The sequence below is a fragment of the Urocitellus parryii genome, chromosome 4, assembly GCF_045843805.1.
Source record: "Urocitellus parryii isolate mUroPar1 chromosome 4, mUroPar1.hap1, whole genome shotgun sequence".
NCBI lineage: Eukaryota > Metazoa > Chordata > Mammalia > Rodentia > Sciuridae > Urocitellus > Urocitellus parryii.
In genome coordinates, this window is record NC_135534.1 from 91,653,749 (window position 1) to 91,680,969 (window position 27,221).

General features: G+C 32.0%; 1 protein-coding gene across 2 annotated transcripts in view; it reads left to right on the plus strand.

Annotated features, from left to right (window-relative positions):
* The window catches only part of Dync2h1 (dynein cytoplasmic 2 heavy chain 1), a 334,173-nt gene that overhangs the window by 305,430 nt on the left and 1,522 nt on the right, over nt 1-27,221 (plus strand). For both annotated transcript variants that reach the window (XM_026392460.2, XM_026392459.2), the window contains 3 exons: nt 5,706-5,815; nt 6,964-7,045; nt 19,120-19,236. In XM_026392460.2, coding sequence (XP_026248245.2) covers nt 5,706-5,815; nt 6,964-7,045; nt 19,120-19,236 — 309 coding nt within the window. The remainder of the gene's footprint in view (nt 1-5,705; nt 5,816-6,963; nt 7,046-19,119; nt 19,237-27,221) is intronic.

The window sequence follows — 27,221 nt, forward strand, 5'->3', positions numbered from 1 at the left end:
CCCTCAGAGCCCAACTGCCACCACCGGCTTCCCACAAGCCTCTCACACAAACACAAGCTTCACCACCTCCCACAATCCTCCTGCTCTTCAGGCCGATTGGCTGAGTCGCGTGGGCAGAGCCAAAGAAGTCCCCCAATGAACATCAACGCAGAGGAGCCAATCAGCTAGATGTTGCTGGGGCCGCTGTGAGCCAATCATCAGCTGGCAGTCTGAAAGTTTGCTGGCAGCTGGAAGTTTGCTGGGGCCCCTTTGGCTGTGGCTCTCAACACTTAATGTAATGATGTCCAGATGTCCATCTCATTTCACCATCTTTCCTGCCCCCATTTCTCCTCCCCTCATCTCGCTCCCCTTTGTCCAATCAGAATTCCTTCATTTTTCCCATGCACCCTCCCCAATTATGGATCAGCATCCACTTATCAGAATTAAGTGCTTCCAATGTTATTCCTTACCCTTATCAAGCTAATATATTCTCCTAATATTTGTATTGTCAGTCTATTTCTCTATTTATTGGACTGTAAATTCTTCATTTACATAACATTAATTTTTCAATTTTTGAAATTTTATTCTTGTAATATATGATTATGTTTCAGACTAAGTAAACTTCAACTTGTAGAGCACATGAAGGGATTATTTTCCCTTTAGTTGGTATATACTTATAATATAAAAATATATTAGTTATAATAATATAATTACAATAATGTAATATTTCAAATATATCTAAATGACATGGCTTGCTGGCCTTACTAACATGGTTACCTTTATGCTTAGATAAATATTGATATTGTTTATTTCTAGGATGTCAGAACAATATGTTTGTTAAGCCTACAAGAAGGTAAAAAGGCAGATAATAGATCAAGTTAACTACTGAAATTGAACTTTAATAAATATTAGAATACTAAAAAATTTTATATGGACTAAGGCTATGAGTAGTCATAGAAGACCTTTGTTAGGAAGTAATATTTAACAGAGACTTGAATGAAGAGAACAAACTGAAGGTATCTGAGGGGGGTGATAAAAACCAAACAAAAAACCAAATGCAACTACTCAGATCCAGTGAGTATGATCTGAGACAGGAGTGTCCTTTGCCTGTTCAATGGACAACAAGGAAGCCAGCCAGAGTGAATAGATGTGTGTAAAGAGAATGCTACTAGAAATGAAGTTGGATGGGTTGCCAGGGACTATGACATGGATCCTTGGAAGCTTGGTAAGGACTTTAGATGATGAGTGCATGAGAAGCCAGCGGTAATTGAGAGCAAAGGATAAAAATTATTCTGGGGTTTTGTGAATAGACTATAGGGAGAGAACTGCAGCAGACTGACCAGTTAAGAGGTTACTACATAATCCAAAAGAGGTTGTGATGGTTTTCTGCACTAGTATGGTGGCTATGGAGGTAGAAAAATACTAGGATTTTTATATTAGACCTGTATATTTAGTTCTGGGGCATGAAAGAGAGGTACCAAACAATTTCAAGGTTTTGACTGAGCAATTGGTTGAATGGTTTGCTGAGTTGAAGGATACGAATAATGGAGTATATTTCTTAGGATGGAAATGGTCTTGCAAATTAAGATTTCTAATTTGAATATATTAAGTTCAAAAACATCTTAGTGGAAATAATGAAGAATTGGTAAGAGGTTGGAATATGAAATAAATTGGCAGTCATGAGCATATTGAGATGGTCTTTAAAACTATAGGAGTGGTCAATATTTGGCTCTGCTTCACTCCAATATTGATGTTCCAAAAAAAAAGAGAAGGAGTGAATTGTTGAGATCAAGAAGTAGTAGTCAAAAATACAGAAGAAAGCCTGGGAGACTGTAGTGATCAGGAAGTCAAGAAAGAAAGGGTTTTTAAAAGGTCAAAACCATCAACTATGTCAAATTCTGTAGGTGAGATTAGAGAAATATTATTATATTTGGCAATGTGGATGACACTGGTAATGTTGTTGTTTTGTAAAGTACAGAAAGATGAAAGCCTGGTTGTATGAGTTAGAGGAAAAAAGGGCAAAAGATAACAAGTATAGACCTTTTTTTCCCCTTTTTTTCCTTTTTTCTTCTGTGAGTTGTGATACTTCATAGCACAGATAAATAACATGGTAGATGTGGTGGGATTTGGGGGCTGGGAGTCTGTTTGTTTTAGTGTTCAATAAAAAGTGGAAAAAAGGAAATAATTTTACAAGTAAAGTTTTTTGCAAATTTGAAAGGATTGTCCTTACACTGTAGAGTGAGCTATTCATAAAATAAATTATAATTGACCATTAAGCAAGGATCTATAAATATGTAGACAATATAAATCCCTGGGTTATCAAACCCAAAATTAAGTACCATGCCCAGAGGCCATGTCTAATGATCTTATTACAAAGATTCAGGTTCTGTATGAATCCTGTATGGGTTTAGCCCATATAACTTTAACTTATTCCTTTCTTTGGAAAGGTCAGGAGAGACCATCAGTTAAAAAAAAAAATCTAAATCATGAAATATTATTCTTCCACATTTTTCTCTACAATGTGATAGAAAAACATCGCAAAGGTCTTTTGAAGAAAGTACTTATAGTGGGGTGGAGTAGAACAGCCCTATAATCCCAGCTACTCCAGAGACTGAGGCAGGAGGATCTCAAGTTCAAAGCTAGTACTACTTTGTGCTGAACATTGAGCCTTATAGTTTTTTTTTTTTAAATCATGTTTGAATGAACTTTTTAGTATTCTAGTAGGTGAGTATATTAAGAGTAGGGTAAGAGTTAGGCTTTTTTTTTCAGTTAAGGTATATTCTGTTCTCATATAGATAAGAGCATGTCTGTTAAGTTAATAAAGTTAAACAACAAGCTAGCAGATATTAGTCCATCAGAGACAGCTCTGAAGGATAGTCTCCTGCAGATCCTTTGTACAGTTTGTTTTTTTCAGTCAGCTATGTAGCATGGAGGGTCATCACAAAATGATTAAGATTTTTAAAATTAGGATAGTTGACTGCAATTTATGCAGTTAGAAGTTTTCCAGTTATATATCTTGCTGTTAACCAAATTCATAAGGGAATATACTTTTTCCCAGAATCTGTTTTTTTTACTGGACTATATGGCCAAACCTAAAATTAAAGAATTACAATAGTTAAGTGTTTATTTGTTTGTTTGTTTTAAGCAGTAAGAAATGCTTTTCATTTCATGAGCACCTAGGTTAATTACTGATGTTTTGTTTCTGGTACATATCAATTTGGGTAAGGTTTTCTGGTTTTGTTTTTATTTTTGTGTGTTTGTATTTTACTTTTTTTTTTAATATACTGCCGATTGAACCACCCAGGGGTTCTCTTAACCACAGAGCCATATCCCCAGCCCCCCACTTTTTTTGGTACCTGGGATTGAACTCGGGGGGGGCACTCAACCACTGAGCTACATCCCAGCTCTATTTTGTATTTTATTTACAGACAGGGTCTCACTGAGTTGCTTAGTGCCTTACTTTTGCTGAGGCTGGCTTTGAACTGGTGATTCTCCTGCCTCAGTCTCCCAAGCTCCTGGGATTACAGTCATGCATCACCACACCCAGTGTTTTTTACATTTTTATCAAATATTTTTATTTTTGATATCCCAATAAAAACTGAGGTGGAACTCAAAATACTAGAATGTTTTTTTTTGCATACTATGCAATTCCCTAATTTAATAGAGTAGAAATCTTAGTTTTTTAAGATATAAGAAACATATAAATTATAAAGGATGATTAACACATAGCAGGTTATTTTTGGAATTTCAAAATACTTCAGAAGTGTTTTTCTTTTCCATTTGCATGGAAGCAAGTTGTATGCTTACTATCATAAGTGGTTAAATCAGAAAAAAACAACATTCTATAGAAAAATTAGGATATTAATTTTAAGGATAATAGTAAGTGAAAAAGGGAGCTTACTATATTGTAATTATAGTGCTTTCCTCTGGAGTGAATGACTGTTTGTATATTTTCCCATAATATCATTTACCAAAATCATTTTCCATTCATAAATTAGTCTATGGGAAAATTTCCTATTTAATTTAAAACTCTCACTAAAAGATATCCCACAGGAAAATAGTATTCCATTTTTCTGTGGCCCCCAATCTACTGCCAATACATATATTCATATTCAACAGAATGATTAGAAGTAAAAGTTAAAATACCATTAAAACAAGGTCACTTGTCAAAATATGATTTCTGTACCTTAGAAGAGAAATGTAAATGGTTACAAAATCTTATTCAATCTTCAAAAGAACCATCCACAGTGGGAGAGGTCATGGTAGAGCAGTGAGAGATTTCAGCATTCTCCTTTAATCTGATGAAGATGAGAAATGCCTGAAACATCAAAATTTCTTTATAAGTCCATAATATTAAAGCCCCTCCCAAGAACCAATTTGGTTAAAATTAATTTCCTAAAAGTATGAAAATTGTTAAAAGGACCCTTTGATTTCTTTGAAGTTTTACTTTGAAAATCCTCATAAAATCAACATAGTGAAGTCCTGAGAAATTTTTTTCCTTTCTTTCTTAATTCCTAGTGCATGTGGCACTCTAGATATAAAGGCAAAGTATAAAAAATTAGTTACATTAAACTGGTAACATTAGGGAAGACATTTCCAACGTAATGATATTAATGCAAACACAATAGTATTACAGATTTTAATTTCTTCTGTTTTGATCCTAGCTGAGATATTCTTAGGTTGAGAATAAGTTACAGACACATCCTTTCTAAAACAGGAATAAAGAGTTTTTTCTAGATGGCTTATAAATCATGCAAAATGAATTATTTGGTAAATGAGATTTTGAAAGTTTTTTTAATAGCTGAAATTATTATAATACTATCTCTGTAGACCAGCCAAAATAATAGACTGATTCAGAAAGCAGTATGCTTTCTATGAAGGCACCTTAGGACCTGCAGGAGACAATGTCAAGACACTAATCACTAATTTATTTCCTGGCGCCAACACCTACTAACAAGACCTTTAACCTCACTATGCCTCTTAATTCTTCCTTTTTAAAGAGGGTTTACCAACTTACAGGTTTGTGGTAAGCATAAAATTGGTTAATACATGAAAAGCATGTAAATATTGTAGAATACCATAATGTTTTTGTCATTTGTTCCAAGTCATAATTTAAAAAATATTTGTCAAACATACTTTATGCTGATGTGTATCATTGCAGATACAGCGTAGAATGTTTTATAAAATGGCAGGTAAGTAGAAGAGACTACTTTAAAATACCTGTTGAAAAAGAATTACATTACCTTCCACTTCAATGCTTGATTCAAAAGGTGACAAATTTACTATCAAATCTAGATCTGGAACTGCAACCCTAATTCAGTTTGTAATGTCAAGACATGAAGATCCTGAGGACTCTTACTAGACCTGAATGCTCAGTATCTCCTAAGCCTACTCAGAAATGAGTCATCAGTAGAAGTCGTGGTCCAAACTGAAATACATATAATTTCACATATGTAAATATAAACTGCTCCATATAAAATTAATTTTCACATTTAGAGACATTTTGAGATTTTTACTAGCAAAAGGCTTTACAAGGACAGATATTATATCAAATTACTATGTTAGGCTTACAAATATTAAAATCCTAGTTTTTTTCTGTACACTATTTCAGAGCATTTAGAAACTGCATTGCTGTCTCATTGAAAATGATTTATGCATAATTCTTTAACTGATTTTTTAGAGCATATGTGTATATTTATATATTTATTTCCACCCTTCTCTTCTAGAATTGGGTGGATAAAGCCGAAAAACAGATTCTTCTTTCTGACACACTCGATCTATCAGAACTCTTCCATCCAGACACATTTCTTAATGCTCTTCGCCAAGAAACTGCAAGGTAATTAAAACTAAAATGTTTTACCTATTTGTTTCTGAGGGTAATTAGATTTTGCTTTAGTCACTTCTAATCACATTGCCTTGATTATTGAGAAATTAATTTATTGTTGAAACCCAGATATTTGTTATTCCCTAATACTTTATTTTAAAAAAACAGTTAACTTTGTTTAAAAAAACTAATGCTTTTAATTATGTATTTATTAGAATTGAAAAGATGAAATTTAACTTAAAAATTTAGTCATTTAAAAAAAATTTTTTAAAAATTTAGTCATTTATCTAGACTTGTTTTGTCCAATATGAAACTATTTAAATTTTATATTTCACATGTCACATGGAAATTTTTAAAAGTTAAAGTTAAGACTAAAAATTCATTTTCTCTCACATTACCCATGTTCAAAGTGCTTGATAACTAACTTGCTACCATTTTGGACTGCATGAAAACATTTTTTCTTTATAGAAAATTCTACTGAACAGCACTGACTAGGCTTAATGGTGAAAAAAAGGACATTATAATGAAGATCAAATTCATTTCCATACCAGATGGAATAGTACCAAAAATATATTTAACAAATTTATTTGCTTAATTACTCAGATTTCAGTTTATACCATCTCAAGATCATAAATATCAATATTTTAATTTTGCTAATAAATGTTTATTGAACACGTATTTTAGGCCATAGTTCAAATGGAGGGTGTAAAATGAAATGCCATGTACTTAAGGAATTCATAACCCTAAAGAAAGACTGATATATAAACAGTTAAATTTTTAAAACATGGTGTAAAATCTAAGATATTGTGCATAATCTTAATTTGAATGTTATAAATGTATCAGTTTAAAATAATAAGACTATCTTCTCTTACTTATTAATTCCTGAGGATTTGGGAACAGGAGTTTGTTCTAGTGATTGAATCTAAGGGCTTACACATGATAAATACAGGAGTTGGTTCTAGAGATTGAACCTAGGGACTCATGCATGCTAAACACTGCACTACACCCCAATTCCCCTAATAATTGTGACTTGTGTGTGTGTGTGTGTGTGTGTGGTTCTGGGTATTGAACCCAGGGCCTTGTGCATGAGAGTTAAGCACTCTACCAACTAAGCTATATCCCCAGCCCTAATTGTGACTTTTGATGCTTTACTTTTATAGGGCAATGGGTCATTCTGTGGATAGCCTTAAATTTGTAGCTTCATGGAAAGGTCGACTTCAAGAAGCAAAGCTGCAAATTAAGGTACTAATTTTAGCTCTCCTGTTTGAGACGAGATTATGAAATTTCTATCTCAAAGCCATCTATTTTTATAGTTGTAATATCAGCAAAGTTAGATTGTGTTACCTATGTAAAATAATCAAAATTACAATTTAACATGAAATAGCTTATAATACAAAACAAAAAAAATCTACTTGTATATGATTGAAAATCTACATCTAAATCATAACCACATAATTTGAGAAAAGGAAAATTACATTAAAGAACTGACTCGTGAAAAGGTTAATTGTGTTCGTATCTAGAGTCTACTTTAAAAATTCCTAACTTTACTCTATACTGGCCCCACCATTGAAAGGTTTCCATCTGGTCTTTGCAGACAAAACTCCAGCTGACAGTACTTCCCATCTCTTCCTACCTCATACTTGGGAGAAGAGAAACTGAGAATTGAATTATTTGAACTAGCTTTAAAATCTTGGGCCACTATAACTGGCAACTTGGTGAGCAACACACAAAGAGGAACCCTCATTCTTGCTCTTGTGTTCAGTACATAGCTCAAGAAGAAATGGAAAAAAAGACAGTTGGACATAGGCAGTGACCATCTATTCTCATTGACTATTTTAACCAACTTAGTAGAAACAATTCTGTAATTTTGTGTATATTTTTATATATTTATATATATTTCTTTTTTTCTTTGTGTATATATTTTTTCCTTTTGTCTCATTAAAAAAATTAATTATAGTTTTTTTCCTTGCCTTGTCTTTTAAGGGTTAGGGTTTCTTATTAGTATATTACAATTTTGTTTTATATTGTTTTTCATTTGTTGGTTTCTCTTCTGCTAAATCCAAATTCTGTTCTATCTTCCACTCTCCCTTTGTTACTTCTATTTTTTCTCCTCTTCCCTTGTAACCTTCACTTCCTACATCTCTTCTTCAGTCTGTTCACTTTTTGAAATTGTAAACTCTTTTCTACCTTTCTATCACATTTTCTTTTCTACCTTTCTATCACATTTTCTTTTCTATTAACTGTATTCTTACCATCATTTAGCACTAATTGGTTTATATAATGCCTGCCCCCACCATTAGTGCTGTTGCAATTATTACTACTGTGCATTCCATAGTTGACACCTGTTGTGTGATTTAATGCCAGATATAAACACATGTTTACTTATTGTTTTTGCTGTTGGCAGTTGCTAACCCTACTATTTCTATTTTTTGTGGCAATTAACATTGTAGATGTTATAATAGAAATCAAGTATCTAGTTTAATGTTGTATTTTGTTTGCATTGGTTTTTGCTCATTTGTTTTCCCCTATTTTGTGAAGTGCTGGGAACCCTACAAGAGCACTACAAATCCACAGGGTAGAAACTCTGGTGCTGAACTGAACTCAACCAAAAGATGGCATGCCTTTCCCCCCCACACAAATTAATGACAGTCAGTCTTCAGCTATACTTTAATACAAAGGAAGGTCAAAAACCCTAACTAATGACCAGGCCCCAAGTAGAAACAGCTAGGGATGGGTCCCCAGCTGTAACCTATGGACTTCAATTGCTATAGAAAAAAAAAAACAGAAAAATAATACAAAAGCTATCAACACTATACCTACGAGGGGGGATCTCAATCCAGATCTCTCTAGGACACTTTGGCAAGTGAAGACTGGGCCCCCAAAAGATCCACACATAAGAATGGAAGAGAAATCCCAACAGATGCATGAAACCCAACACATGAATACAAGAAATATGAAAAAGCAAGCTAACACACCACCTCCTAAAGGCAATAATTCACCAGCAATATGACCTTCAAAATACTGATGAAATATCAGATAAGGATTTCAGAAAAATCATTATAAAAATGATCAATGAATTCCCAAAGAACATGAGAAAACAACTGAATGAATTAAGGAAGTCACCACAGACTATGAATGAGAAATTCAATAATGAGATAGAAATTTTGAAATCTTGGAAATTAAAGACACCATAAATCAAATACAATGTTCAGTTGAACATCTCTTTAATAGAACAGATCATGAAGACAGAATATTAGAGCCAGAAGACAAAGTGGCCAGCTTTGAACATTTAGACAGTATTAAAGAAAATAAGTAACAATGATCAGAATATACAAGAACTCTGGGACAACATGAAGAGACAAATTTATGAAGCATTGGAATTGAGGAGGGCTGTGAGATGTGGGCTAATGGAACGGATAAACTCTTAAGCCTTCAGAATGAGATGGACATCCAGATATAAGAAGCATGCAGAACCCAAAAAGACAAGATCCAAACAGAACCTCTCCATGACACATTATAATTTAAAATGCCCAACGTACAAAACAAGGATGAAATTTTTAAAGCCTTAAGAGAAAAACATCAGATTACATTTAGAGGTGAGCCAATCATACTCACTTCTGATTTCTCAGCACAAACTCTGCAAGCCAGGAGCGTTTGGAACAATGTGTTCCAAGTCCTGAAAGAAAATAACTGTCAACCAAAACTGCAATATCTAACCAAAACTGCCCTCATACCTGGCAAAGCAGATTTCACATCAGAATTGATCAGACAAAACAAAGGTAACAATCCAAAAAGATAAAGCAATAAATATTTATGCCCCAAACATGGGTACAACTAATAACATTCAAAATTGAAGATGAAATTAAAAAACCAAGACAAGCAAAAACTAAAAGAATTCATAAGTACTAAACTGGCACTAGAGAAGTTTCTTAAAGAAATACTGCACATAGAAAAAAATAAATAAACCTCAGAGTTCACAAAAGGACAAATCTCATTTGAAGAGTAGTTAAAGCGAATGAGAAATAGGATCAAATTAAACACAATAAATAAATCAAAATGGCAGGAATTAATATACATCTTTATAATAAAACAATGTAAATGGTTTCAACTCTCTAATTAAAAGAAGTAGGCTGGCAGAACTAATAAAAAGAAAAAAAATAAGACCCAACTAACTATGTTGTTTGTAAGAGATGTACCTTATAGGCAAAGACAACCACAGGTGGAAATAGAGCCTGAAAACAAGCAGGAGGAGCTACTCTCATATCTGGTAAAGCAGATTTCACACCAAAATGATCAGACAAAGAAAAGGGAACAATCGAACAAGAACCAAGTATGAAATATGATATGTCAAGAGCTTTGTAATGTTTTGAACAACAAATAATAAAAAAAATTTAAAAAAAGAAGATAAACCAATATATACTTATGCCCCAAACGTGGGTGCCGCTAATTACATAAAAGAGACACTACTCAAGTTGAAGCCTTAGATAAACTCTAGTAAAATAATACTGGATGATTTCATCACACCATCACATCACATCATTAGATACATCATCTATACATAAACTCAGTAAAGACTCTTTGGACTTGAAAAATATTATAAATCAAGTGGACCTAATGGATATCTATAGAACATTTCATCTCTCAACAACTGAATATGCTTTCTTCTCAGCAGCTCATGGAACTTTCTCCTAAATAGGCCAAATTGTAGGCCACAAAGCAACTCTTAGCAAATACAAAAACGTGTGTATGTGTATAAAATTCCTTGCATCTTATCAAATTATAATGGCATGAAATTATAAATCAACATTACAAAATCCTATAGACACTATAGGAAAACATGGAGATTGACAGTATTCTTTTGAATGATAAATGAGTAATAGAAGAAATCAGGGTGCAATTTAAAAGTTCTTAGACTCAAATAAGAATAGTGATACAACATTCCAGAACCTGTGGGACATAATGAAGGCAGTTCTAAGAGAAATTTATAGCTATGAAGTGCCTACATAAGAAAGATCTCAGGGTTGGGATTGTGGCTCAGTGGTAGAGCGCTCTCTTAGCACAAGTGGGGACCCAGGTTTGATCCTCATCACCACATTAAAAAAAATAATAATAAAGGCATTGTGTTATGTCCATCTACACCAAAAAATAAGTATTAAAAAAAAACAGAAAGATCTCAAACAACCAAATGTTGCATCTCAAGGCCCTTGGAAAAGAACAAACCAATTCCAAAACTGTAAAAAGAAGGAAATAATTAGAGCTGAAAGCAATCAACTTGAGAATAAAAAAAAATAGAAAGGATTGATGAAACAAAGAGTTGGTTCTTTAAAAAGATAAACAAGAAAAATAAGCCCTTAGCCAAACTAAACAAAAGAAAATTGTAGAAAAACAAATTAATAAAATTAGAGATGAAAAAGGAAAAATTACCAGACTTCTCAGAAATCCAGCTCATTGGGAACTAATTTTGAAAACTGCCAAAACTGAATCAATGAACTTAGAAACTTAAACCAATAATATGGAACGCTTTTTAATACTGCTTAAATATCATTACAACAAAGAAAAGCCCAGGACCATATGGATTCTAGCTGAATTCTACCAAACCTTTAATGAAGAACTAATGCCAATACTCCTCAAATTATTTCATGAAATAGAAAGGAATAATGGGACACTTCCAAATTATTTCTACAAAGCCAGTATCATACTCATACCAAAACCAGATAAGGATTCAACAAGGAAAGAAAACTATAGACCAATATCCCTAATGAACCTACTTGCAAAAATGCATAATGAAATATTAGCAAATCATGCTCAACAACATATTAAGATTATACACCATGACCAAGTTGGTTTCATTCCAGGGATGAATGAATCGTTTAATATATGCAAATCAATAAATGTAATTCATCACATAAACAAGGACACTTAGTAATCTTGATAGATGCAGAAAAGGCCTTCAACAAAATTCAGCACCCATTCATGATAAAAACACTGAAGAAACTAAGGATAGAGGGAACTTGCCTCAACATCTTAAAGTCTCTTTATGAACAACCCAAAGCCCACCTCATAGTATATGAAGAAAACTGAAGGCATTTCCTTTAAAATCTTGGACAAGACAAGGATGTCTATTCTTAACACTTCTATTTAATATAGTGCTAAAAATTCTAGCCAGAGTGATTAGGCAAGAGAAGAAAATAATAGGGGTAAGATCGGAAAGGAAGAAGTCAAATTATCACTGTTTACAGATATTATCCTATACCTAGAAAATACAAAAATACTCCATCAAAAGACTGCTAGAGTTAACAAACAAATTTGGAAAAGTAGCAGATTACAAAATCAACATACAAAAATCATAATAAGACCACCTGGTATATGATTTCATTTACATAAAATGCTCAGAATAGAGAAATCTTTATGGACAGAAAGTAGGCTAGTGGTTGCGAAGGTAGAAGGAAAGAAGTTAGTGGGGTGAGAACTTTAGGGTATGAAGTTTCTTTTGGGGTAATGAAAGTGTTCTAAAACTGAGAACAATGGTGTATACTAAAACCCATTTAATATTTTAAAAAGTTTTGTGTCATAATAATTATATGGCAATAAAGATGTCATAAAATGTTTATTTTGAAAAAATTGACAGTTCCATATGACCCAAAGGAGGAGCTTCAATAGTTATATGGGAAAAGCTGGATAAGTTGCTTAAAATATGTGATACATTGACATTTTAAAGATATAAACTAGCTAAATTATTGCAGTCATTTTTATTTTTCCTGATTGAATTGTATTAGAAATCACATTATCTTTTTTTCTCATTTAAAAATCATGACCTTTTACTGTTTGTCACTGGTTTCAAATCTGCAGGTATCAGTGAAGTCATATTTTCTCACTTTTATCATTTATTGAAGTATGAATAAGTCTTGGTGTGTGCTAGCATTAAAATATCACCTACTTTTTTTAACTGGTTAACAATTTTGTTTAATTGTTGATCGTTATAATAAATGTAGAAATTTAACTCAGTCAGAAGACTTAGTATTTAGATAAACATATAGAAAACCCGCTTTTAGAACAATCTATTTAAAATTGTATATTACTTAATAAATATTTTTTATTTTAATTTTACCTTACTTCAAGTTATATAATTTACTTCTCCAAGTTATATAATGAAGTATTGTCTTTTGACATTCTTATACTTTCATTTTAAAAACATAAATATATTTAAATTTCACAAATGTCTAAAAATTTGGTAGATTTATGGTTTTTAAGTAAAATGAAGCTTACATTTTAGATTTATTTTTAAAGTATATAAAAGTCAATATTGGAATACAGAAGTGTTCTTAAAAATGGAACAATTTTTATAATGTTTTTATTCAATGGATATTTATTGAGACACGGTAAACTCAAAATGTAATGTTAAACTATAAATTACACTGTGAAGATAGTTTCAATTTGTCTTTCATCAAATGGTAAAGTTAGAATAGACCATTCTGTTATGGGAATTATAGTAATATTTTTTGTACCTCATTCATTCCTTCAGTTATTCATTCAACAAATATACATATTTTAGAATACACTGTGAGCTATGCATCAGAAATAGATGGTGACAAAAAGACATTCCTTAAGCTTATTTTCTATTGGGGAAGCCTATTGGAAAAGACTGATATTAAAATTTATTATAATAAATAGGTAATTATAATTAGCTATCATAACTATAATAATGGAGAAATAATGTCAACGTGGGAACATATCTCAGTGTATAGGAATCAAAAATACATATTCTCTAAGGAAGTAATGTTTGAAATGATATCTGTAGAAGAAGCCAGGAAATGTTGATAAGAAAGAAGTGTTCACAAATTCCTCAACAACACTTCTAAAGGGCAAGAAGTAAAATCAAGAATTGATAAATGGGATGATATCAAACTAAAAAGCTTCTTCACAGAAAAGGAAACAATCAAGAATTTTAACAGTTAGTCTACAGAATGTGAAGAAATCTTTGCTACTTGCACCTCAGGTAAAGCATTAATCTCCAAGTATATAAAGAACTCAAAAAACTTAACACCAAAAAAATAATAATAATAACCCAATCAATAAATGGGCAAAGGAACTGAACAGACACTTCACAGAAGAAGAAATAGGTCAACAAATACATGAAAAATGTTCAGCATCTCTTGCAATTAGAGAAATTCAAATTAAAATTACACTGAAATTTCATCCTACTCCAGTCAGAATGGCAATTATCAAGAATAACAATAAATGTTGGAAAGGATGTGCAGAAAAATGTACACTCATATAGTGCTGGTAGAACTGCAATTTGATGCAGCCACTCTGGAAAGCAGTATGGATATTCTTCAGAAAACTTGGAATGGAAACAAGCATTTGACCCAGTTTTCCCACTCCTTGGCATATACCCAAAGGACTTAAAAATAGCATACTATAGTGACACAGCCATATCAATGTTTATAGCAGTTCAATTCCCAATAGTTAAGCTATGGAACCAACCTAGGTGCCCTTCAATAGAAGAATGGATAAAGAAAATGTAGCATTTATACACAATGAAATACTAACTCAGCCATAAAGAAGTGTGAAATTATGGCATTTGCTGCTAACTGGATGGAACTGGAGAATATTATGCTAACTGAAATAAGCCAGTCCCCCCAAAAAAAAGAAACAAAGACCAAATATTCTCTGATATGTGGATGCTAACTCACAATAAAGGGGGAAGGAATACTAGAAATTCATTATATTAGACAAAGGAAAGTGAAGGGAAAAGAGGGAGGATTGGAATAGGAAAGACAGTAAAATGAATTGGACATAACTTTCCTATGCTCATATTTGAATACATGACTAGTGTGACTCCATGTATATATAGTACATTTTACTGTCATGTATAACTAAAAGGAACAAAAAAAATAAAGAAGTATTCAGAGCATAAGGAATATATGTGGAAGTGTAGAGGTGACAGATCATGTGCATTCAAGACCCCAGTTGAAACCAAGAAGGATTAGAGTACACTGTAGAGAAGAGGAAAACTGACACTAGAAAGTTAGGTGGTGTCAAGATTTAAGTTATTTTTCAAAATTACCCTAAGGACGGGAGAAAGAGGTACCAAAGGATTTTAAAATGCAAAGAATGACATGATCGGATTGTTTTTAAAGATTGATTTACCACACAAAATACATCAAGATTGAATCATGAAGAAATAAGAAGCCTGAACAGAGCAATAACAGGTAATAAAAACTTAAATTAGTAATAAAAAACTTCTCATGTAAAACCCCAGGACCAAAAGGCTTTGCCGCTGAATATTTTAAAAACTAGTACCAATTCTCAAGTTACTCCAAACAATGGAAAAAGAAAACATTCTTCTAAACACATTCTATGAGACCAATATTACCCTGATATTAAAAGCAGAGGAGAACACACTAAAAGGGGGTGGGGGCAGTATTTGTGGATGAACTGATGCAAAAGAATTCCTCACAAAAATACTAGTAAATTTTTAAAACACATGAAATTATTTTAAAGATTATACAGAGCAATCAGGAAGACAAAGAAATCCAAACAGCTTCCAAATTGGAAGAGGGATCCAAATTGTCTCTTTATAGATGACATGATCTTCTAGAGAGAATGCCCAAAACTATCAAAAAATTAAAATAAATGAGTCCAGCAAATTTTTAGGATACAAATCAGCATGTGAAAATCATAGCTTTGCTCTCTGAAATAGAAGAAAATAAACCCATTTCTGATATCTATTAAAAAATAACTAGGAATAAATTTAGCCAAAGAGGTGAAAGATCACTTTAATGAAAATTATAAAACATTGAATAAAAACAAAAAAAATGGGAAAACATCTCATATTCAGGGATTAGAAGAATATTGTTAAAATCTCCATACTACCCAAAATGACTTAGGCATATAATTTTTATAGGCATTACATTGAATCCTATATTTACCAGATATATATTTTATATATATATATATATATATATGGAATCTCACATACACACACGTGTATACACACACACACACACACACACACACACACACACATCTTGAGCAAAAAGAACAAAGCACAAGGCATTATACTACCTGACTTATATTTTTAAATATACTACAAAATAGCATGGTATTATCATAAAACCATAATCTAATGGAACAGAAAGAAGAACTCATAAGTAAACTCAAGTGTAACCAACTAGTTTTCAACAAAGATACTAAGAAAATATGTTGGGAAAAGGATAGTTATTTCAATAAGTGGTGCTGGGAAAATTAGGTATTCAAAAGTGAAAGAATGAAACTAGATTCCAGTCTATCACCAGTTACAAAATGGATTAAAGAATTAAATGTAAGACCTGAAACAATGAAAGAACTAGAAGAAAACATAATGGAAAATAGATTTTGGATAAAGCACAGGAAATTAAGGCAAAAATAGATAAATGGGATTACATTAAATGGAAAAGCTTCTGCACAGCCAAGGAAACAATTAACAGAGTGAAAAGACAACCTAAAGAATGGCAGAAAATATTTGCAAATTACACACCAGATAAGTCCTTGATATCTAGAATACATAAGGAACTCCAAAAACTCTATAGCAAAATAAATAAATAAATAAAGATAAAATTTTCTCCACTAAAGACATACAAACAGCCAATTGATTTATTTAAAAATGCTCAACATCACTAATCATCAGAGAAATGAGAATCAAATTCACATTCTTACCTAGTAAGAATGACCATTATGCAAAATATTAAAGATAATAAGTGTTGGAAAGGATATGGAGAAAGGAGTGCTTGAACATTTATTGGTGGAAATATAAATTAGTACAGTCATGGTTCTATAAAATATTAGAAATAGATTGATACAGCAATCCCACTACTAGGTATATAGCCAAAGGAAATGAAATTTATATGTCAAAACACACCCATGTTTAATTTACAACACTATTTCCAATAGGCAAAAAATGAAAACAACCTAAGTATCCATCAATCAATGGATAAAGAAAATATGGTACATATAGACAGTGGAACACTAATCCTATCATTTGTGACAACATGGATAGAAATGGAGATCATTATGTTAAGTGAAGGAAACCAGTCACAGAAAGACAGTTTTTGCATCATCTCTCTCAATATGGAGTCTAAACAAATTGATCTCAAAGAAGTGGTAGTTACTAGAGTCTGGGGAGAATAAGTGGGAGGGAGGAATGGGGGAAGGTTGATTGGTGAATGTTATATTACAACTAAATAGGCGTTCTGTTGTATTATCACACAGTAGGGTAACTATAGACAAACAATAACCTACTATAGTTCAAAAAGCTGGATTTTGAAATGTTTTTACCATAAAGAAATGATAAATGTTTGAGATAAATATGTTTAACCTGATTTAAACACTACACAGTGTATATATGTAGTGAAATATCACCTGCTACTCCATTAATATGTACAATTTGTTTTATATACTAATTCAAATTTTAATTTAAAAATAATTTTTTAAAGATTTATTTAACTGTAAAGAAAGGTAGACTGAAGTTAAGAGTACAGTCAAAGAAATTAGTAAACCATTTAGTAATTAGGGCCAAAACAGATAGCTTCCAGAGTGGGGCAATTATAGAGGGTGTGGAAAGAAAAGGACAGATTCAGAAAGTAATTCTTGGAAGTGGCAGGACTTGATAATTGGTGGCATGTGGAAAGTTACTGAGAATGAGCCAAACATATCTCCCCAGTGTTTAATTAGGCAACTACGATCCTCAGTACTATCAATTATGATATGAAATCCTAGGGAATAGTGTTTCTCCTCAAATCAGAAGAGGAAATTTATGAGTTTATCTCAGTATATGTATATGACATAATCAAGTTGTAGCTTAGCAAATTTTTATACTGACTATTGAAATTTAAAACTTGGTGAAATTTCTAGAAGAGGTCTTAGAAGAATTACCTTACCAGGAGATTAGAAGAACTCTTTAAACTTTAACTTGCATTTTTTAAGGCCAAAATATTTCATAAACTGTTTAAATTGTCTGTGTATTACATCAGTGGTATAATAGAATATTGAACTTAAATATTACATAATTCTGATTTTTAACTCCAGCTCTTTAAAAAAGTTGCTTTTTCAATGCAACCTTACTATAAAACTAATGAAATGGTTATTTAAAACTATTAAGACATAGTCTCCTAGAACATCCTAGTACCCAAACCATTTCCTAAGTTCAATATGGCCAAAAATGATCCTAACTCTTCCAACTATGTTCCTTTGACCTTGAACTACAGAGTTCTTTCATTTACAGATGCTTCTCAATTTGTGATGGGGTTATGTTCCAATAAAACCCCATTACAAGTTGAATGTTAAAGGCATTTAAGATGCCTAATCTACTGAACTAAATAGTGCAGCAACACAGTACTGTAGCATATCAGTTATTTATTATTGTGATCCTGTGGGCTGACTGGGAGTTTCAGTTTCCAAGAGGGTCTCTTAATGCACATGTTGCCAAGCCTAAGAAAAGATCAAAATTCAAGATATGGTTTCTTTGGAATATAAGGTCAAAAGGTTATGATTTAATTCATCATAAGTTGAAGATCAGCTAGCATATGTTAAAACTTGAAGGTACCATATAATATTTATAAGATTGCTTATATTTTGTACCAAGTATAAACTATGGGAATATAGATTGGCATGAAAGCAAAATGTTGGAAGAGCTATGAAAGCAAACATACATTGCCATTAGTGTAGGTTAACAGTAGAGAAATTAAAATAATGAGCACTAAGAAATATGAAATTAATATTACCTAGGGAACTATATTTTCATTGTCAGAATTTCTTCAGTTCTTACCAAAGTTACTTTAGAGTGAGATATTAATTTTTTTTATTCCTTCAACTCTATAAAACATGTTAAAGTTTTTTTTTCATTTAAATTGTTGAACTTTGTTCTACTCTGTAAAAGATGATGCTATAATTCCAAGCAGGAAACACATGTTTGCTCTCTAATTAATGCATTTCTTTCCCCTTCTTGGAGAAATAATGACTTTTTTGACTTTTTCCATTATATTTCTATTAAATCTAATGTCAGGGCACTTGGGTTACATAACTGATGACATTTGTGTGTTTTCCTAAATTATTTGCTAAAAATGAGAATTCAGTCTAAAGTTCACAGTGAACACTTCTCCAGATCTTGTATTTTTTATTCTCTAATAAAATGCCATGATCTGTTTTCATAGTATTTAGAATACATAGCCACAATGGAAAGTGTTATCTTTGTTCTTATGGTATAATATCTTAACTCCTGACATTTCAGAATTTAATATATTTAATATATTTTAATGACTTGTAAATTTCCATGGCAGATTAATGGTTTATTACTGGAAGGATGCAGTTTTGATGGAAATCGGCTTTCTGAAAACCAGCATGATTCTCCCAGTGTATCATCAGTTCTCCCTTGTTTTATGGGCTGGATTCCACAGGTAATAATTTTTAAAGGAATAATTTTTTATTTCATCAATTAATTCTTAGATTTTGATCTTTTCAATAAGATTATCAGCTGTGTACTTCTGTTTTATTTCTAATCTTACTTGCATTTGAACAAATTTGTAGTCAAAACATTTTATCCTTTATAAAAGATGCACAGAATGTGCACCAGTTAGGTTTGGAAAGAACAATATATTCCTTTTATGTTCATCAAGAAATGATCATAAAAGGAACATATCATATGTGTTAAGGGTTTCATGTACTTTATATACTCTTCAAATCAATTGTGCAGGGCATCTACTGTGCCCATTTTCAAATGAGTAAATGTGTGCCCATGAAGGTTAGAGAACTACTGCAGTTGGGCACACCAAAAGTGACCAAATCAATCTGTTAATACACACCTGGTACTGTCACACCATGACCTTATATTGCTGATAGGTAGATGGAAAATAAAACCTTCAGTTATTGGAAGAATTTTCAACAATGGTATCAGGATGCAAGCATGCCTTTAAAATAGAATATAGTTGTAGATGAAGAATCCAAGTATGAACATATGTGAACAAACTATAATCCTGTACCTAATAGTAATAAAACTGTTTCATGTATTGCTCACTATATGAAATTTTAATTTTCTCATTGGGGAATAATGCATCGACTTTTCTATTATAGGTCTCAAGAATCAAAAATATCTGAATATTTTTTGGAAAAAAAAAACTATACCTGTAGTAATAATTTAGTCATCATACTCAAGAGCCAGAATAGAATCCTCTGACCTAAAAGAGCATACATTATTGTATGACCTCCTATTTTTTACCATCTCATATTCATTTTGCGTAATATGAAATTAACTATCAGATGAAAAGAGGTTGAAAGAATTTTTTTCACTCTTTCTATTAATTCCTAATGAGAAATTCCTACCAAAAAGTTGATAAATTAAAGATTATGCATTTTTTAAAAATCTTAGATGTGTTTACCAAGTGGAAAGTTATATGCAAAAGTTAAGGTTGGAATTTGTCAAGGGTTTAAACTACATCATGTAAAGTTGTGTATGACCTAGGTGAATTCTAATGAATACAAATTATGTGAAATACTTACTCTTTGCCAAATAAAATCCACATAATGACTTTGATGAGGTCATAAACAAATTAGACAGTGTTAACTGGTTCACTGAAGAGAAACCCCAGCAATAGAGCATGAAGAGTGACTAGAATAAACACAGTAGAAAATGACCTGGAGCAATACCCACATAATTGACCATAAAGTAAAGGCAAAGCAGGAAGCCAAAGCCAGCCAATTACTGGGTTGTATAAAAAGCTCTGTGACTCTACAAGACTAGGAGTTGATACCTTTGTAACATTTTACTTCAGGTTTCATATCTACGCAGTTATATTTTTCATCCTTTAAAAGAATCAGTGTTATAATGAAAAACTAAAAATATGAAAAATAGCTATTTCATGTAAAAAAAGGTAAAATGAATTGAGTAATTAATCTATGAAGAGCAGGTAATAAGAATTTTTTTTAAAGAGAGTGAGAGAGAGGGGGAGAGAGAGAATTTTTTTAATATTTATTTTTTAGTATTTGGCGGACACAACAATCTTTGTTTGTATGTGGTGCTGAGGATCAAACCCAGGCCGCATGCATGCCAGGCGAGTGCGCTACCGCTTGAGCCACATCCCCAGCCCAGTAATATGAATTTTTTCATGGCATTTCGTGAAAGGATTTATTGATTCTTCCCCACTTTCCTCTCCACTCCCTTCCTTTACCACTGTAGAGACCCCCTCTTTGCACACAGCCTTTGGCTTTCAGACTCTCAACTAAGAAGGATATGGGACATATTGCTAATTGTTCCTGAGCAAAATATTTTGGTGTCAAGCAGAACTTAATTCCTGTGCCAGTTCCCAAAATTATGAACTAGGTGGGTTAGGCAAAATAATCCCACTGAATCAGTTTTTTCATTTGAAAATGTGGATACTGATAATTCAAGAGGACCATGTTGAGGATTAAATAAATTCCTATGTATATAAAGTACAAAATACAGTGTCTCACACATGGTAAGTCTTAATTTATTCTATTGCAAATATTTTTAAACATTTTAAAAGTATGACAATACTTATTTTATATAGTGCCTTATGGTTTACTGATCATTTTACTTATATAAAAACAGCAAGTATTTAATGATATCAGCTATATGCTGAACACTGGGCTTACAATGATAATTTCTACCATCAAATTCTTCTATTGAATGTGGCAGCAAATAAGAAATTGTTTCAGTTCAGAAATATAAATGTAGTTATAGACATTTATATACAAGTGCTTGGAGAAACCTCACCTCTACTATCTGTGATCAGATGAGGGAAAGTCAAATGACCTGTGACTTGAAGTATGGTTAATGAAAGTTCAAGGACAAATTCAAAAAGTGGGTAAGGTAGTTTAGATAGAACAGGCAACAGATGTAAAGGTGTAGAGGTAGAAAATAAATTAGGTTATTCTTGGAAACACAGGTATAGTACATTTGGAGTATATGTTCATTTGGAAGGCTGGTAGGGGTTGTGGTCAGATAGGAAGGCCAAGACCAAGTGTGATAAGCTGAGTAGCTGTGCCCAGGAGTTTAGACTACCTTATGGTCAGTACAAAATTTTTAAGAATTAGAATAAGAGCATAAGATTAAATTTCTAGTTTTGGAAAATCAGTCTACAATTGAGTGAGTGGATACAGATTGGCACAGCGTGAAATACAAATATATTTGTCTCTTCATATCACTCCTATAAGTTTTGTAGAGCAGGTTCTGTTTTGTTGATGAAGAAACTGAAAAATTAGGTAAATGACTTTTTATGTCATAATTTGAGTGACAATCAGCATTTCTTTGTACTGATTATGTACCAAGCATTGTGTGAAGTGTTTAAACTACAAGATATTTAAACCTTGCAAAAATTTTTAAAATAAAGATTATCATATCCTTTGGGGAAAAAAAAACAGGTTTAAACCAGGGCTTGGAAAACTATAGCCCAAGGAACCAAATCTGGTTTGCTGTCTGGTTTTGAATAACCCATGAGTATTGAATGTTTTTTTACATTTTTAAAAAGTTAGAAAACTCAGAAGAATAGCATTTAATGACATGTTAAATTTCCATGAAATTTAAATTTCAGTGCCCATAAATACAGTTTTATTTGGAAAGTAACCATGCCCATTTGTGGACATATTGTCTACGGCTGCTTTGAGGCCATAACACCAAATTTGTGTTGCTGCATCAAAGACAAGGCAGCCCATAAATCCTGAAATGTTTCCTGTCTGGCCCCTTATAAAAATGTTTTCCAACCCTGTATAAACTATTAACCTCTCCAATTTCTGCTTCAGTTAAGCAGTGCTTTGTTTCTAAAAGTGTCTTTTTAGGATAACTATGGCTATTTTTAATAAATTCTACAGAATTTGGAGTAGACAGGGAATATCAACTTTTTAATGAATTTTTACTATTAGGGAAGAAACCAGTGTAAAACCAAAAGAACATCAACATCAATTTATATAAGCCAGTAAAACAAGTTACTTTTGACTTCCTTTTACTTTCTTCCTTCCTTTGTTGTAGAAAGTCCAGAATTTTTTAATAAGCTTGGGGGAATAATACAATTCAGAACTTTGGTGACTAAATGTTTTTAGGTCAGATAGAGGTTTCTTTTCAATGAATTATTTTCACAATATTATCTGTCATACAGTAGCCCCAAGTAGCTACATTCCAGCAGAAATTTGCCTCCTTATCCAGTCCTTTGCACAACATTATTTCATGGTTGAACCTCCATTTTTCATAGAACATTTTAGGCCGCAAAAAATTGTAAAACTGCTTCAATTATTTTAATATATGGTGATATTTTAATAAGGATATCAACAACAAATTCTAAGACTTTTATTGGGGGAAGAGAAAACTCCTATATTGCTTGTGTTTAAATGCTTTATACTTGGTAAATTAACAAAATTGAAATTATAAACAAGGAAACTTTAAAGTAACCAAGCTGATCATGAACTTTTCCTGAGTGCTTCCTTCTGTTTACAAGATTATTTGTGTGTATTAAAATAATTTAACCTGTACTCAGATTTATTTACTTATACCTTCATCCATTTCATGTTGCAGATTCTAAAAGTTGCTTCTATTTCAGTTTAGTGCTTGGTTACACTAATTTAAATCCAAATTAAGATATCCCTAAGGGATTATACCCTAAAAGCATTCACTTTTTTCAAAGCATGTTTTTCTGCAACAATTATTCTATTCTAGTTCTGTGAAAAATTGTTTGGTAAACAAATTTAATTCCCACAAATCTCCTACCACACAGCTTTCTCATGTACCTACATTCCACCCTCCATTGGGATCTAATGTTCCATGTAATATGATTTGCGAAACACTGCTTTATGATGTAGACCAGTCTTAGGTAATGCCCCATTTTTGCATTCCATAGAAGTCCTCAGGAAATAAGTTTGCCTTTATTCTGTTTTTCCAGTAAAATAAAAATAAAGGAGTTTTTCAGTCCCACAGTAACATAGCAATCTTAAACCAGCCTGAACCCCAAGGGCCTAGACCTTCCAACAGGCACCACATTTGACAGTTCAACTTGAGAAACAATTTCCAAGGAAAATATGACTGCACTGGGAAAAAGCCATTATATTACTTTCTATAGATAATTAAAATATTAGATATCAGAAAATATGTACTGAAATCTTATAAAAGTAATGCTCTTGGCATTATAATAGTGAAAAATATGAACCAGAGTACCTTTATAAATTAGCTAAACATTCTCGACAAAAGCAAAGTCTTTCAAAATGTTCATGAGTGGCAAATTACTTTGTTTCCTGTTTTGAGCTATTTTGTTTTTCCAGAGTTGAGCTGCACTACTAAATTATACCACTTATATATTAAGCCTCTAGTTTCCCAAGATCTTTCCTAACAAAATAAAATTTAAAAAATCTATCTACTTGATCCATAAACACTCAAAGCATGTGTTAAAATAAGCTAGGTGGACTATGCACATCCAATAAGAAATAGTTTGTTTTGCCTTTGTATATATTTTATTATAATACAGCTGAGTTGAAATTGACCACATAGATAATATAATGGACCTAGTAATTTTGTTTTTTTTTATTTTGTTGCTTCCTTTAGTATGTTGGCTAAATTACATCCTACATTAATATTTTTCCTTTATATAATATATTGCCCTCTTTTGAATAGTTAACATATTGCTTACTATTTGTAGAACTCATGTGCTTTTAAACAACTTTGCCTGGGGCAAGGAGTTAATTTTATTGTAAGGCAGTCAGACTTTTTTTTAAAGACACTTTAGGGAAGCAGAAACAATGCATGTCTGCTTGCTCGCAATTATTGCCTATGAAAAGCTACTTGGCCCAAATTAATGCAAAACTTCAAATTTTACCTTCATTATTGAACTGAATCAACTGGACCTAGTTTCTATTTTAGTAAGAATATGGTTTATGAAAACATTAACTACTTTAGAGCAATTACAATAAATTTTTAATTATTAAATTTTAATTACACTGAACTGTTGTTATATGTACTATTAATGTGAATTATTTTAAGTCAATATATGTTTTATACTAATTGAACAGAAATTTTATTCAAATATTTTAGCCCTGCAGGGTTGTACACTTTCCCTGTCAAGATAAACATATTAAAGAGAGAACAGGGATAAGAATTTAATTCAGTTAGCTCTACTTCTACTTTGACCATTTATTTATTGGTGACTTTTCAGGAAGTTTACTCAACTTTTTTATAGAATAACATTTACCACCTAAGAGATCTTGGGAATTGACAAGCAAAATGTCAAACTGCTGTGGTGCTTTGCTTTAAAATACTATAGGTTTGGGAAGAAAGATTTGTTGTCTCACTTTAAAACAAAGCCTGCAACTACAAGCAGATTTGGAAGAATTTAGAAATAGATACAAAACCTAGTAGATTGATAGTGAACATGCAAAGAATCCACTTTGCATGACTGCTAATTTCCTCATTTAAAAGGAAAATTTTAAATTAAATAAAGACAGCCTTCTCACTAGCCTAGCATTGTAAAACATTTCATTGTGATATTGTTATTGCATTTTTGGTCATTGAAGTAATGGGGAGCAAAGCAAATATCAGGTGGCAGGGAAAAATAATTTCAGATCTTTCCTGGGATTTAGACATTCACAGATTCAGATAATTTTAGTTCAACAAATATGTAACATTTGTCTGCCCTCTGCTAAAGAATCTAGAGGTAACACAAGAAGAAAGCCCACATTGGGATATTAACCTTAGCCTTGACCAATGAATTGTGACAATTACAGTAATTTCTGAATCCTAAAGGTTTGCCATTTAAGCAATTGGAGAGGAAGGGAGAGATTAGCCAGTGACAGATAGCAGTTGAAAATTCTCTTTACTCCAGCTACATTTTTTCCTGTGTCCCAACTCAAGATTCAGATTGTCCTTGAATCCTTATTAGTTAACATATATCCAGAGTAGTATTTTTTTATTATTTTGATTTTTAAATAAATATAAATTTTTAAAAAATAAAAAATAAAAGTACACATTTTTCCAAAAATTATATTCTAATTATTTGATGTGTGTACATTTTGTTTCCTAAACTGAATTTTAAGAAACAAATATTTTTTTTCTCTTAGTATATATACATATATATACACACACACACACACAGAGATGCTTAGCCTTTACATTTTAGTCACATTAGCATATAAAATGCTCTTAAATAGATGATTAACTGACAAAATAATCAATGCAAACATACAGTTTGAAAGATTCAGGATAAATAATGTTTTTATTTGGTGAATGATTCTACATAAAAAACAAATTTTTATATATACATCAGATTAAGATTTAGAAATGTTAGAAATTAATTTTTCAAAGGGAGTTAACTGATTTATCAACTACCTAAAGAGGCAGACAGCATTTGGGTGTGAGAGATATGGTGGAGGATGATTGAAAGAAATTTTATATAGTGTTTATCTAGATGTAAAAATGCAGTGTTTTATTTTTTTTCCATGAAGGAAAATTATCTTATTTCTATTATAGCACAATTCTGTATATATATAGTAAGTACTAAAAAGGTAGGATGTTATTTTGAGATTATTTTGAATTAGTAGAAAGGAAAGGTATTACAAAGAATTGGAGATATATGGATACATAATACTTACACTTGAGCTCCTTACTACATCATATGATTATTTCAACTTCCTGTGAGGTGTGCAAGTAATACTTGTCCTTTTATAATAGGAAAACTGATGTTCAGAGAATAATTTGAGAGTCCACAGCTCCTAGACAGGTACTCCAGAGCCTATAAATGATCTGTTTCCATAAACACTGTTCAGTCTTCTATTTTGGAAAATAACAGACCTGGGTACAGTATCACACACCTGTAATGCCAGTGACTTGGGAGATTGAGGCAAGATGGCAAATTTGAGCCTGGCCTGGGCAGCTTAGTGAGACCTTGTCTCAAAATAAAAGAGCTGAAGATATACACAGTGGTAGAGTGCCTCTGGGTTCACTTTCCAGTATTCTAGACACACACACACACACACACACACACACACACACTCACGGGGGGGGGGGTGGCAGAGAGAGAGAGATAGAGAGAGAGAGAGAAGAATAACAGTGCTAAGATTACACGTGCCAAAATGCATTTTCAACTGTACTATCTATGGCAACTTTGCTGCTTCCTAACTAGGTTATCATGGGTAAATTCTCTGATTTATCACTTCTCATATTCTAGAATGGGTCCCTGTTGACTCTTAAATTCTAATTCTAAAAAATTAAAATTAGTCTAATAAAATTACAACTTAAGTAAAAACACTAATCTGAAATGGAAATACTATTCATTAGTAACTCATTTTAAATTTTTTTTCTTTGAAAAATATGAACTTCTAAGTTGAGTCACTGAAAACTTATGAGAATGTATGATTATTCTTAGCACCCAAATTATGGTCTCTAATACTCTTT